Below are 13,233 nucleotides of genomic sequence, written 5' to 3' on the forward strand. Positions count from 1 at the left end.
CCTAGGCATCAGTGGATAATACTTTAAAATCGTCAGCTCAGTGTGCTGCAGTAGTCAAAAAAGCAAACAGAATGTTAGGAATTATTAGGAAGGGGAATGGTTAATAAAACAGAAAATGTCATAATGCCTCTATATCGCTCCATGGTGAAGACCGCACCTGGAATACTGTGTACATTTCTGGTCGCCGCATCTCAAAAAAAGATATAGTTGCGATGAGAAGGTACAGAGAAGGGCAACCAAAATGTTAAAGGGGATGGAACAGCTCCCCTATGAGGAAAGGCTGAAGAGGTTAGGGCTGTTCAGCTTGGAGAAGAGACAGCTGAGGGGGGATATGATAGAGGTCTTTAAGATCATGAGAGGTCTTCAACGAGTAGATGCAAATCAGTTATTTACACTTTCGAATAATAGAAGGACTAGGGGCATTCCATGAAGTTAGCAAGTAGCACATTTAAGACTAATCAGAGAAAATTCTTTTTCACTCAACGCACAATAAAGCTCTGGAATTTGCCAGAGGATGTGGTTAGTGCAGTTAATGTAGCTGGGTTCAAAAAAGGTTTGGATAAGTTCTTGGAGGAGAAGTCCATTAACGGCTATTAATCAAGTTTACTTAAGGAATAGCCACTGCTATTAATTGCATCAGTAGCATGGGATCTTCTTGGTGTAATTGGGTAATTGCCAGGTTGTTGTGGCCTGGTTTGGCCTCTTTTGGAAATAGGATGCTGGGCTTGATGGACCCCTTGGTCTGACCCAGCATGGCAATTTATGTTCTTATGTGAGGGAAGTACTTCAAGACTAGTTTAAAGAAATGAACCTGGTTACTGATGCTAAGTAAAGTTAATGGAAGGCATTCTTCATGACGTTTTTCATTTGTATAACTGAAAAACAATTTTCATTTGTTTCTTCCATGTTTAATATTATTGCTCATTGGCTATCAGGAGTTTGACTGTAAAGACTTGATTTGAATTGATAATTTAGTAGCCAACATATTTCAGTAAAATTCTAATCAATCTATTTGCTTTCTGACTCTACAGAATCTGATATAATAGGATCAAATCCTATGGAATGGCCAGAAAGACATGTCCTGCAGAACTTGGAAAATTTTGAAAAATCAAAACAGAAACTCAGGTAAGGATTAAATTAAAGGAGATATTTAAAAAAAAAAAAAACAAAAAAAAAAACCCTACATTTCTGTTTCTCTCCTTGACTTACTGGTATACATGTAGAGATCCTACCAGATCTCTACCAGAAGTATTTGATTTCACCTAAAGTGGGGAGTTTGGGGCAAAAAAGTTGGTGAGTTTGTAGCTCCCCCATGTAGCTCCCATTCTGTATAAACCCAAGCCACCATTTTCTTGTGTGGACTTAACTCAATCCCTTGAAGGGGCAGCATGTCGATGTGTTGATCCTGGTTTGTTTGTTTATTTTACTTAGGGAAGGACCTTTGTGCCTCCAAGGCTGAGGCTTGGGTAAAGGAAAAGTAATGAGGCTGCCTTCACCTAACATTAAGATGATCCATTAGAGTCCTTTTGTTCTTGAGGTGGAAATTTGTCCACCCTTCCTTTCTAATAAGCCTGAGTACCCTTAGGATCCAGGGACTCAGTAACTGCCATCTAGAGGAGTGGGGTGGCTTAACCAGAGAGCACAGGTGAACTTTAATTAGTTCTGGTGAAGGAATGGGCTTTCATCCATTCCTGGAGGAAGGAATAAAAGAGAGAGGAGATTATGTGAACCCATCCTTAGGTTCACTGTCATCTCAATAAGATAACTGGAGAAGAGGCATAAACCAGAGCAGGAGAGAAATGAAGATAGGAGGACTGCAGGAGAGATAAGAGAAATTGGGACTGTCTATGGAATATGATCAGATTACCTAAAAGGATTATTCCCTATCAACTGACAGGGAGCTTACCAAGTGCCCCAAATTAATTGGACAGGAAAAGAAATTATACTTAATTAGAATTGGAAGTTGCCCATCCCTACAAATAGACTGAAAAAGAAAAGGTCACAAATGTATTCAAGAACTATATTTGTAGCAACATAACTTGAAAAAACAAAAGCTGTAAAGAACTTTTCTATCATCTTCAAAACTTTTCAGTAAAATAAAGTTGGGAAATCTCCAAATGCTTCTAGTGGGATTATTGCCGCTGTCTACTTTTGAGTGATCATTAGTACTGTACATGTACTTTAAATTGATATTTGACTTGGAGCAATGCATGGGGCCTAGAATTTAATTCTTCCCCCTGCTCAGGGAATCATGGACACTCAGATGAAATAACAGCTTGAGAAGATTAAATTATAAGAGACTTTCCTAGGACCTAATCCAGGACTATCAACCCAGGGGTCATGTACAGATTTCATATTCAGATTTGGTAGTTGTGCTTTGTTACTCAGCATATGTTATGGTTAGCCAGTCCTTTTTTCAATTCTTTGCCATTTAAAATAGCTTGCAGATTCTTGAATGCGTCACACACGTGTTCCTTGGGAGAGATGAAGAATGGTCAGTGGTTATGCAGATTTGTTTTGTTGCCCTCATACTTCCTTAAATAAAAAGCTTAAAAAAAAAAAAGGGCTTGCTCCAGCACATCCAAGATCTGGACAAAAATGGCCATGAAGGGATATTTCCTACCTGCTATTTTGATTTCTTTGATTTCAGACATCCTGGAGAGCCAGATGCCTGTGCATGATATAAGTGTTTGGTTCTGCAGGTTTTTTCTAACATGTTACACTGTTAATCTTTTGCTGTATTATTTGTACTAATAGAATTGCTGTTGCTTTGGAAATAAACTGAACCTGTGCTCATTGAGTGAGTCGCTTGGTTAGAGGCCAACCCTTTTCTATTAGACTTTCCCACATCCTGAACCTGTTGGTTATTGCTGTAGGGAGTGTTATACACCAGCAGACAGTTACATGACTTTCAAACTCTCCACCTCTGGTGCCATCTGCAATCTGATTGCTCCACCACATGCATTTTATTTTACTTTTTCAGTGTTTACCTCCTCCATCCTTCTCTCTCTCTCCACCCCCCCCCCCCCCCCCTTGCAGTAGAGAATGCAAATTAGTATTTAGCATTTTGTCTTGTTGTATTTGCCCAGTGGTTTCCACTTTATTCAGAACTGCTGGGCCTATAGCACTATCTGGAGGGGTTTTCCAATTTTTTTAAATCCCCCCCCCCCCATCATCTTTCAAGCCCATCCATTATAGTGTGGTCAAAGACTACAAGTTTCAGCTCCCTTCAGAACCTGGTTTGAATGCACCCCGACTCTGACAGCTAGTTGTTCCTCTTCTGCAATGGTTCTCCTCTCTCTCGGACTGAGAATGCTGCCTCTGTAACATCTTTGGCTGGCCTGAAAAACAAAACACACCAAAAGAAGAGAACCAAAGAAATCTTTAAAGATACAGGTTTTGTAATATAAGCTATCACTTGGTCTTATCGATCATTCACCTCTTGAGTGTAATGTTTCTTTTTTTTTTTTTAAGTGAAATTTTTGTGAGCATTTAAATGAACAACAGTCTATGGTAGGTATAAATGCATCCTTGTCTATATATAATCCACTCTCCAAAGGCCTGTATCTTTATAGATTTCTTTGGATCTCATCTTTTGGTGTGTTGTACTATTTTTTCTGAGACCTTATCAACTCTTCCTTGTCTCTAATCTGAAAAACAGGATTGGGAATCAAATCCAGGTCTCCCACATGGCAGTATACAAGACTGTCACTAAGTTATCGAGCTGGCTTGAATCCAGTGTTCTTTTTAATTGAACCAACAGTCATAATGTAGCTTTTTATCTTATAAGCAAAAGCACTTCCTTTTTCCAGAGCTGCTATGTTGATAGGGTCATCAGAGCAATTGCTGGGCCGAAAGGATAGTCAAAGAGAGTCAATGACGCTGCTAGATGCTAAAGAATTGCTGAAATACTTCACCTCACAAGGTTTACCAGTTGGAGAGCTCCAACCATTGCAAGTTCAAAGAGGGTAAGGTTTCAAGTCTCAGAATCTCAGTGCTACTTTTGTCATTGACTGTTTTGATTTTAAAAATCTCCATTATTTTTACATTAATATATGGCTGAAGATAGTTCAAAGATCACATACTTCGTTGTGCAGAAACCATCTTGGAATAATTGTTAAAAGTTGCCTGAGGGAGTCTTTACATAGACACTAACAGTCAGACACTAGCAGTCAGAATAAATTACTTTAATCATTATACTGCCATAGTGTCTGTCACCTCCTGTGGCAAATAAGCTTGCCAGTTAAATGGCCTCATTTTACATCAGTCAAAGATCCCACTATTTGCCTCTCTAGTAGATTTTCTATTAGCTGGATGTAGAAAGATGTATTCTATTACTTTCTTGCAAACATTACCTGTGACTCTTCTTAGCCAGTAAACTGGAGCACAGTTGTCGCTGATTTGTTAAAATATTATTTTGTTTGATTTCAAAATAATATAACAGCAAGGCTGATACCATTATTTTCCCACAATTTAAGTATGTGAAGGAATGGGAAAGGGTGACAATAACAGGCAATCTTGCTTTTGAATATGAACTTTTCTGCAGTTCCATATTTCTGATCATAGAAAGGCTGTTCCCTGTACGTACCCAGATCAGTCCAGACTCCGGGGTTTGGTCTCCCCTCCAGCAGATGGAGACAGAGAAAGTTTTACTGACACTGTAACACAACCTGGTGTGCCACCTGCATTCCGCCAGTATTTCTCTGTCTCCAGCAGATGGAAGGTGGTCAGGATAGGAAGTTGGAGGTGCATCTCAAGAAGATCTTTGAGGTGTCAGCATTGGACATTCGCACTGCTGTGAGTAGCAGTTTTATGCTCCAGGCTGGATTGCGCTGGGTGCAGCAATTGCAGTCCGACAAGTCGTCTCTGGAGGACACACGGCAGGCCGAACGGCTGGAGGCCGTTGTGGCCTACAGGGTGGATGCCTTGTATGATCTTATATGCGCTTCCTCTCGTTGAAGATGTCTGCGGTTTCCACCAGAAGGATTCGGTGGTTAAGAAACTGGTCTGCAGATGTTTGGTCTAAGTCTCAGCTGGGATCGCTAACCTTTAAGGAGAAGTTGCTTTTTGGAGAGGACTTGGAGCAGTTGGTGAAGCTTCTTGGAGAGACTAAAGGACACATGCTGCCAGAGGACAAGCCGAGACTCTGCAGAAGCACCTCTTCGACAGTCTCATTTCCAGTCAAGTTGGTGTCCTGTCAGTTTCTCCTTCGGGTGGATGTCAGAGACGAGCTGGGAAGCAGTAGTCTTGGACCCAATTCTTTTGAGGCAGTAGACTGGTCAGAAATTATTCCAGTCAAGGAACCCCTGGAGCCAACTTCTCCCAATGAAGCAGGGTCAGCCCACTCCTCGGTTTTATGCATCGGAGGTTGGTTAACATCTTTTCTCGGAGTGGGCCAAGATCACATCGGACCAAGGGGTCCTAAGTGAGTTAGAACACGGTTACACTTTTTAGAATTTGCTCGGCCGCTAAAAGATTTATTCATAAAGTCCCCTTCCACTTACAAGGCGAAAAAGTAAGTGGTTCAGAAAACAATAATTCGCCTATGTCTGTTAGGGGCCATAATGCCAGTGCCGTTCGAGGAAAGAGTTGAGGGAAGGTATTTCATGTATTTTGTGGCCCCCAAAGGAGGACGACGCTTTTCATCCAATTCTGGCTTTAAAGAAGGTGAATCTGGCGCTCCAGGTACCCCATTTTCGGATGGAAATGCTAAGGTCGATGATTGCTGCAGTGCGCAAGGGGGAGTTTTTGGCTTCTCTAGATTTGACCAAGGCCTATCTCCACATTCCTATTCATTCGGACCATCAAAGGTTTTTTAGCTTTATGATCCTTGGAAATCATTTCCAGTTTTGCGCCCGGCCGTTCAGATTGGCAACAGCACCGAGGATCCTTTACAAAGGTGATGGTGGTAGCTGCAGCTCTTTGGCAAGAGGATGTCCTGATCCACCCGTATTTGGATGATTTGAGTGAAGTCTGAGGACCTCTATCATCGGGCAGTAGCAGTAGTTTTTCAGCGCTTACAGTCCCTTGGCTGGGTTGTGATTTCCCCAAGAGCCAGCTGGTGTCATCTTAAGTTATCAAGTTCCTGGGAGCATGCTTTGACACCAGCATGGAAACGTTTCTCTCACTGAGGAGCCGATTGTCAAGATCCAGGGACAGATTGGCAGATTGCTAAACAATCCGACTCGCAGAGTCTGGTATTATCTGCAGGTTTTTCGGTCTATGGCTTCCACTTCGGAGTTGATCCCTTGGGCCTTCTCTCATATGCAGCCTCTTTAGTCAGCCTTGTTCTCCAGGGGTAATCCTGTCTCAGAGCAACTTCATCTACCACTGCCTCTTACGGAGTGTGCCAGGGTGAGTCTGAATTGGTGGCTGGGTCGGGACAATTTGACCCATGGGATGCCCTTGGGAGTTCCGAATTGGATAGTGGTGGCCTCTCTGGTTGGGAAGCTGTTTGTCAGGCTCAAGTGGTGCAGGGACTCTGGTTTCTGGTGGAGACATCTTGGTTCATCAACAGTCTGGAGATGAGAACAGTGCATCTAGGGTTATAGGCCTTCTTTCCCCTTGTTCAGGGCTAGCCAGTGAGAGTATTATCAGACAATGCACGACAGTGGCTTACATCAACTAGCAGGGCAGTACTGAGAGTTGGGTGGTGGTGTAGGAGGCACAGGAATTAGTCCACTGGACAGAGCACCACCTGGAGATGCTGGCAGCTTCCAAGGGCTAGACAATGTCCAGGCAGATTTCCTCAGTTGCCAACAGTTGGATCCCGGGGAGTGGTTGCTGTCAGAGGATGCCCATGTTCCTGATTCGTCACAGGTGGGGAGTACCATGCATGGACCTCATGGCAACATGCAACAAGGCCAAGGCTCCGAGATTCTTCAGCTGAAGGAGAGAAGGGGTCGATGCCTTGGTTCTCTCTTGGCCACAAGGAATTCTCTTGTATGTGTTTCTGCAGTGGCCACTAGTGGGCAAAGTCTTGCGAAGGATAGAGCTCCATCCGGGGCAGGTGATTCTGGTGGCACCAGAATGGCCTTGCCAGCCATGGTTCACAGATCTTGTCAGTCTCGCATTGGGTGGCCTGCTCTGTCTGGCTCACCTTCCCAATCTGCTCCATCAGGGTCCTATCTTTTTGGATCAGGCGCCTTGCTCCTCTCTCATGGCTTGGCTTTTGAGAGGAGGCACCTAAGAGAGAAGGGTTATCCAAAGGACGTTGTTACCACTCTGTTATAAGCAAGAAAGAAGTCCACCTCCCTAGTTTACATGTTGGTGTGGAAGGTGTTTGAGATTTGGTGCAGGGAGCAAAGTGTAGATCCCTTTTGGGCTTTAGTGGCCCACATTTTGTCCTTTTTGCAACAAGGGTTGGCAAAGAGTTTGGCTTTCAATTCATTAAGAGTCTAGGTTGGCCGCCTTGGGGTGCCTTAAGGGGCAAGAGGCACGGTGTGTCTCTGGTTGTGCATCTGGATGTGGTACGCTTTTTACGAAGGGTCAAACATTTGCATCCCCCAGTGCAGAAAGTTTGTCCTCCAAGGAGTTTAAACTTGGTTCTTAAAGCTTGGTGTAGGGCAGCGTTCGAACCACTGCACAGGGCAACCGTGAAGGATCTTTAAAAGTCATTTTTCTGGTGGCAATTTGTTCGGCTAGGTGGATTTCTGAGCTACAGGCCCAGTCATGTAGAGAACCTTTCCTCAAGTTTTCAGATTCTGGTGTCTCTGTGTACAGTGCCTTCTGTCTTTCCAAAGGTCGTTTCCTTTTCACTTGAACCAGACAGTGGAGTTACTGGCCTTCATGAGTTTGGATAGGATGATTGCATTGAATAAGGAGTTAAGGTGTCTGGATGTGAGGTGGGCACTGCTCCAATATCTAGAAGTCACTAACAGTTTGAGTTTCTGATCATCTTTTTGTTCTTTGGAGTGGTGCTTAGAAGGGGCAAAAAGCTTTGAAAGTGACCATAGCATGATGGCCATAGTTTCGGCGTACATTTATATGGGCCTTTCGTTGCCTCTGAGTCTGAGCTCACTCGACACGGTTGCAAGCAGCATCCTGGGCTGAATGTCACTGTTGCCACAAGAGATTTTAGGGCGACTCTTTGGAAACCTTTGCACATTTTCTCCAGGCATTATCACCTGGATGTTCAGGCACCAGAGTCTAGCAGTTTTGGAGAGAATGTAATTTGAGCGGGACTCTTCGTAGTCCCACACGGTTTAAGGAAGCTTTGGGTACATCCCAGGAGTTTGGACTGATCTGGGTATGTACAGGGAAAGGAAAATTGGTTCTTACCTGCTAATTTTCGTTCCTGTAGTACCATAGATAAGTCCAGCGACCTGCCTGGGTTTGGAGAGTCCTCCTCATCTGTGCTGTTGACATATATTCTGAAGTATTTTCAATTGGATTTCTGGCTCAGGTGATGGCTGTACATGCTGTTTTGTTTGGTTATAAGGCTTGTTCAAATTCGGTGTTTTTCTCCTACTCATTTGGCGGGGAATGGGGGTATAGGTTAAGTTGAGTTTTTGTATTGTTTCCCATCTTAGCTTGGGTAAAGGTCAATACTGATGTACTGCATGTGGCTCACGAGGGTGTTACAGTGCCAGTAAAACTTTCTCTGTCTCCATCTGCTGGAGGCGGAGGCAAAACCTAGGAGCCTGGACTGATCTGTGGTACTACAGGAATGAAAATTAGCAGGTAAGAACCAATTTTTCTTTTTACTCAGTGTCTGCTGATAAAGTGAAATTGCTTACCTATAACGGGTGTTCTTTGTGGACAACAAATTAAATCAGCCACACAAGTGGGATCACAACAAAATCTCCGAGTTTAGAAAAACCAAGAAGGTCTTTCTGAGCATATGTGGAGTTTCGTGCACTGCCACCCCTGCGCAAATGTCCTCAAGCTTTATCATAGCTGATTTCATTTCTTTCCCTAATCTGACCCTCACCTGCCCTCAAGAGTGCTCCTTGTCTGTAGCTGCTTCTCTGCATTGATATCAGATTCACACACATTGGTGTTGATCCTGCCTGCCTGTTTCTCCTTCTTTGCACTTCTGTCCCTCCTTACCCATCCTTCTCTACCATGGTCTGATGTTTTAATTTCTGCTGTTGCTATGGTGGTGGGAGGCAAATCAGAAAGGATGTACACCATACATTGTTACAACCATGTGAGTGTCTACTATGAGGACATGCAGTGTACATGATATAGCAGTTAATAAGATGTGAAAACATATTTTTGGCATATTTCACAGAGCCTGTGACAGAAAAGTAATGCACTTACATGCTTAAAAAGTTGGAAAGGAAAAAAGGTACAACATCAAGTAGTATTTGTGCATATTTGACATCAGTGCTGAACTTTGAATAACTGTCAGTGGGTCAAGATAGCAGCTGCTTATTTCAAATTTTCATTTGAATAGTATAATAAACAGAATTCCTGTCTCAACCAAAAGAGGGATATCATTCAAGGGAGGGTTTTTTTTTTTTTTTATTACTTATAACTTATTACGTGCTGTGGAATTATATGCATACTACACAGTCCTACCATCAACTTGCCAAACAGAAATTAGGTGTATCTCATTCTGATTTAAACCTCTCTCTTTGCCCTTTCAGTGAAAATGCTTTCCTTCTGACACCTAAGCTTACTGTGCAGAAAGTGAAAAAGTTACCTTTTGAGAAAGCAGCAATGTGTTGCTATCATGGATTGGAGTAAGTTTCATTACAGAACTAACTGTTCATCCAAGCCCGCTTGTATGTATAATTTGTATTGTTTCTCTTGCTTCTCAACTCCCCTTGAGATAAGAGGGTGTAGCAAGATGTTAGGTTAATATTAAAAGGGAAGAATGGAACAGAATCTAATTGTTGAGTGTTTGCCTTATCTGGCACTAAAACAAACAACCTTATTTAAAAACTAATTCTGCCAATCAGATGAGTAGATATTGTCCCACTGACTAGACTGTAAAAACTTTATTAACTATTTTAGCTCTTGTTATTGGAAGCTCCTTTCAAGATTTGGTTATATTTCTACTTAGGAAGTTCTTATATACATTCTTTAGAACCTTCAAGCTAGGTCTAGTTTGCAGCCTAATCAAAATATGCAGATTTTGTAGGCCAAACGTATGAATACTTATCTCATGAAAGTTTTTATACTGATAACCTGAAAATCAGATATGTTTGGATGTAATGCAGACTGCATTTCAGTATCTTTATACTTGCATATGTTTTGAGCCATGCAAACTATTGAGATTCCATATCCCTCCCAAGAAATAGCCTGATACTGCACATTTTTCATACAAGCTTATTAATTTGTGTGCTTTGTATTTTTAGTTGGATCAATTGATTCAGGAACCAAAGAGAGAGGGCACCATTTTGGATCTAATTCTTAGTGGAACGCAAGATTTGGTAAAAGAAGTAAAGGTGGTGGGAACACTTGGCAATAGTGATCATAACATAATCAAATTTGAATTAATGACTGGAAGGAGGACAATAATTAAATCTATTGCTCTAGCACTAAAGTTTCTAAAGGGAGACTTTGATAAAATGAGGAAAATAGAAAAAAAAAAAAACCTGAAAGGAGCAGCTACTAAGGGTAAGAACGTACAAAAGTCATGGACATTGTTTAAAAACAACAAAAAAGCCAAATTCATTTGTGGAAACACTTTTTTTTTTTTTTTTTTTTTTTGTGATAAGGACCATCATACTAAGCACTCCCGGTCATAAGTCCTTCATGGAATTTTATTTAATAATCGGTCCAAAGTTCAAGTAATTTTTGTTATTTTTGCAAATTAAATGAAAAAGATCAAGCACTTATATTTGTCCTTTTTGTTTGTTTTATTGGTATGAAAATCCTAGCAATCCCAACACGTGCCATGAAACTTCTGATGCAGAGATTTCACCTCGAAACACGGCACGTGTTGGGATTGCTGGGATTTTCATACCAACACAAAGGATAAGTGCTTGTTCTTTTTCATTTTATTTGCAAAAAATAACAGAAAATACTTGAACTTTGGACCAATGAATAAACAAGCAATGAAGGTCTTATGACCGATAGTGCTCAGTATGATGGTCCTTATAGAAAAAAATTTTCCACAAATTTGTTTGGTTTTTGTACTTTTTAGCAGTGGTTTTGTGAGTGACCTTTTCGGTTGTTCGTTGTTTAAAAATACCATCTTAGAAGCACAGTCTAGATGTATTCCACATATCAAGAAAGGTGGAAAGCCAGACAACTACCAGCATAGTTAAAAGATGAGGTGAGAGTGGCTATTTTAGCCAAAGAACTTCCTTCAAAAATTGGAAGAAGGGTCCATCTGAAAAAAATAGGAAAAAGCACACGCATTGGCAAGTTAAATGTAAAACATTGATAAGACAGGTTCCCTGTACGTACCAGGATCAGTCCAGACACCTGGGTTGTGACTCCGTACCAGCAGATGGAGACAGAGCAAGACTTGTCAAGCACCCTCACATATAGTAAGGCGCCACCCACAGCTCCTCAGTCTTTCTCTGTCTCCAGCAGATGGGGCAGGTTCACCCACAGTCTCTGGTGGTCCCTGGGTAGTTGGTAGCTAGTCAGGGATTTTTTGGTTACAAAAAAAAAAAAAAAGGGAAAGAAAAGGAAACGAGAAGAAGAAGTAGGAAAGCTTCGCCCTCGTCCTGAGAGCCTCCCCGGGGGGTTGTAAGGTTCTGAGGGGACCATCCCCCCCTGGTTGAGGCCGCTGCTGAGGGTTGAGGACCCGGCCTGTCTCTGGCAGCAGCGTTGGGGGTGACACCGGGGAGCCCGGTTCACTCACCCCCGCAGGAGCAGAAAGATCAGGACCAGGGTCAGCGGCAGGTAGAAAAAAAAAAAAATGAGTGTTTACTTTGTTTTTGGGTGTGTGTTTTCTGCCGGTTCGCCGTTCGCGCTGTCTGCTGTTTTTCGCCGTTCGGGGGAAGAGCAGGGCTGACTTTCTTCTTTACTTGCTTCTTTCTTCGTCTGGACCGGGCCGGTGCGGCGCATGCCGAGGGGGGCTTCGTGCCACGCGACGGAATTTGTTCCAGCTGCGTATCGGGCGGAGAGGGGCCGTCTGAGGGCGGTCGGGGGGTCCGATCTCGACCGCGATCGCCGCCGCGCGCTGCACCCGACGGAGACGGCAGGGCCGAGCTGTTCCCACTTAGCGCGGGAACGGCGGCCATTTTGGACACTGAGGAAGGCCACGCGGAGGGCCGTAGAAGATGGCGGCTTGCCTCCAGCGTTGTCTCCTCAGCAGCGGGACCCGGGGGGGGGGGACCCCCGTGGGGGGCTGCTTCGTCGGCGGATCGGAGTCAGGATGAGGCCTCCTCGGATTCGGAGGCCTCATTTTCGTCAGATTTTGCGGTCCTTTTACAGAAAATTTTAAAATACAGAAGATCAAAGAGGAAAAGAGAGAGGTCTTCGATTAAAGGGGGTTCGGACGGTCGGTCGGAACCCTGGAAGAGGCGAGCGGGGGAGGGTCACCGGAGACCCGCGGACCCGCTTAGAGAGCGGCGCTCGGTAAGGGGGGCTCCCCAGGATACGACTCCGAGTCGGCCTCATCGGAGGAAGCGGACCCGGAGCTAGGGGCCCCAGGGGACGAAGGAGCGCACGCTGAAGAGGATACGGTCCACTCTGGGAACAGCAAGGGGACTCCAGCGGTGGAAGGTGACGACCCCAAGGTGGTGCGCTTGTTCCGGAAGGAGGAGCTGGCGCCGCTTATCCCGGCTATCTTGCGGGAGGTGGGGGTAGATGCTCCACCCATGGAGTCCCGAAAGGATGCCAAGATGGACCCGGTCCTCTTGGGCCTTACGGGACCGGCGGTGGCTTTCCCTTTCCATTTTTCAGCGTCTGATATTCTATTCCGGGAATGGAATACCCCGGAATTGGGCCTGAATTAGTAAAGCAATGGATAAGCTGTACCCATTGCCGGATGACGCGCTGGAACTACTGCGTCTTCCTAGAGTGGAAGCAGCGGTGTTGGCGGTCACGAAACGGTCGACGATACCAGTTACAGGAGCCACGGCCCTCAAGGATATTCAGGATAGAAAACTGGAGGCTCAACTCAAGAAAGTGTTTGAGGCTTCGGCCCTGGGAGTCCGGGCTGCTATTTGTAGTAACTTTGCTCTGAGGGCCGGTTTGCGCTGGGCTCAGGTACTTCAGGCCAATGCGGGCCTCTCGGCAGAGGAGGCTGCGCAAGCAGACAACTTGGAGGCGGTTATCGCGTACAGCGCGGACGCTATGCATGACCTTCTGAGGACTTCGGCC

The 13,233-nt window shown here is 44.1% G+C and overlaps 1 protein-coding gene across 2 annotated transcripts in view; it reads left to right on the top strand.

The window, feature by feature from the left end:
- Positions 1-13,233, top strand: part of MTBP (MDM2 binding protein) — a 194,276-nt gene that overhangs the window by 119,699 nt on the left and 61,344 nt on the right. Inside the window, exons 15-17 of one of the 2 annotated variants that reach the window (XM_029591955.1) lie at positions 1,032-1,125; positions 3,813-3,968; positions 9,594-9,689. In XM_029591955.1, coding sequence (XP_029447815.1) covers positions 1,032-1,125; positions 3,813-3,968; positions 9,594-9,689 — 346 coding nt within the window. The remainder of the gene's footprint in view (positions 1-1,031; positions 1,126-3,812; positions 3,969-9,593; positions 9,690-13,233) is intronic. The other variant, XM_029591956.1, reaches the window with a different exon arrangement.

The sequence above is a fragment of the Rhinatrema bivittatum genome, chromosome 2 (assembly GCF_901001135.1).
Source record: "Rhinatrema bivittatum chromosome 2, aRhiBiv1.1, whole genome shotgun sequence".
In the NCBI taxonomy this organism is placed as follows: Eukaryota; Metazoa; Chordata; class Amphibia; order Gymnophiona; family Rhinatrematidae; genus Rhinatrema; species Rhinatrema bivittatum.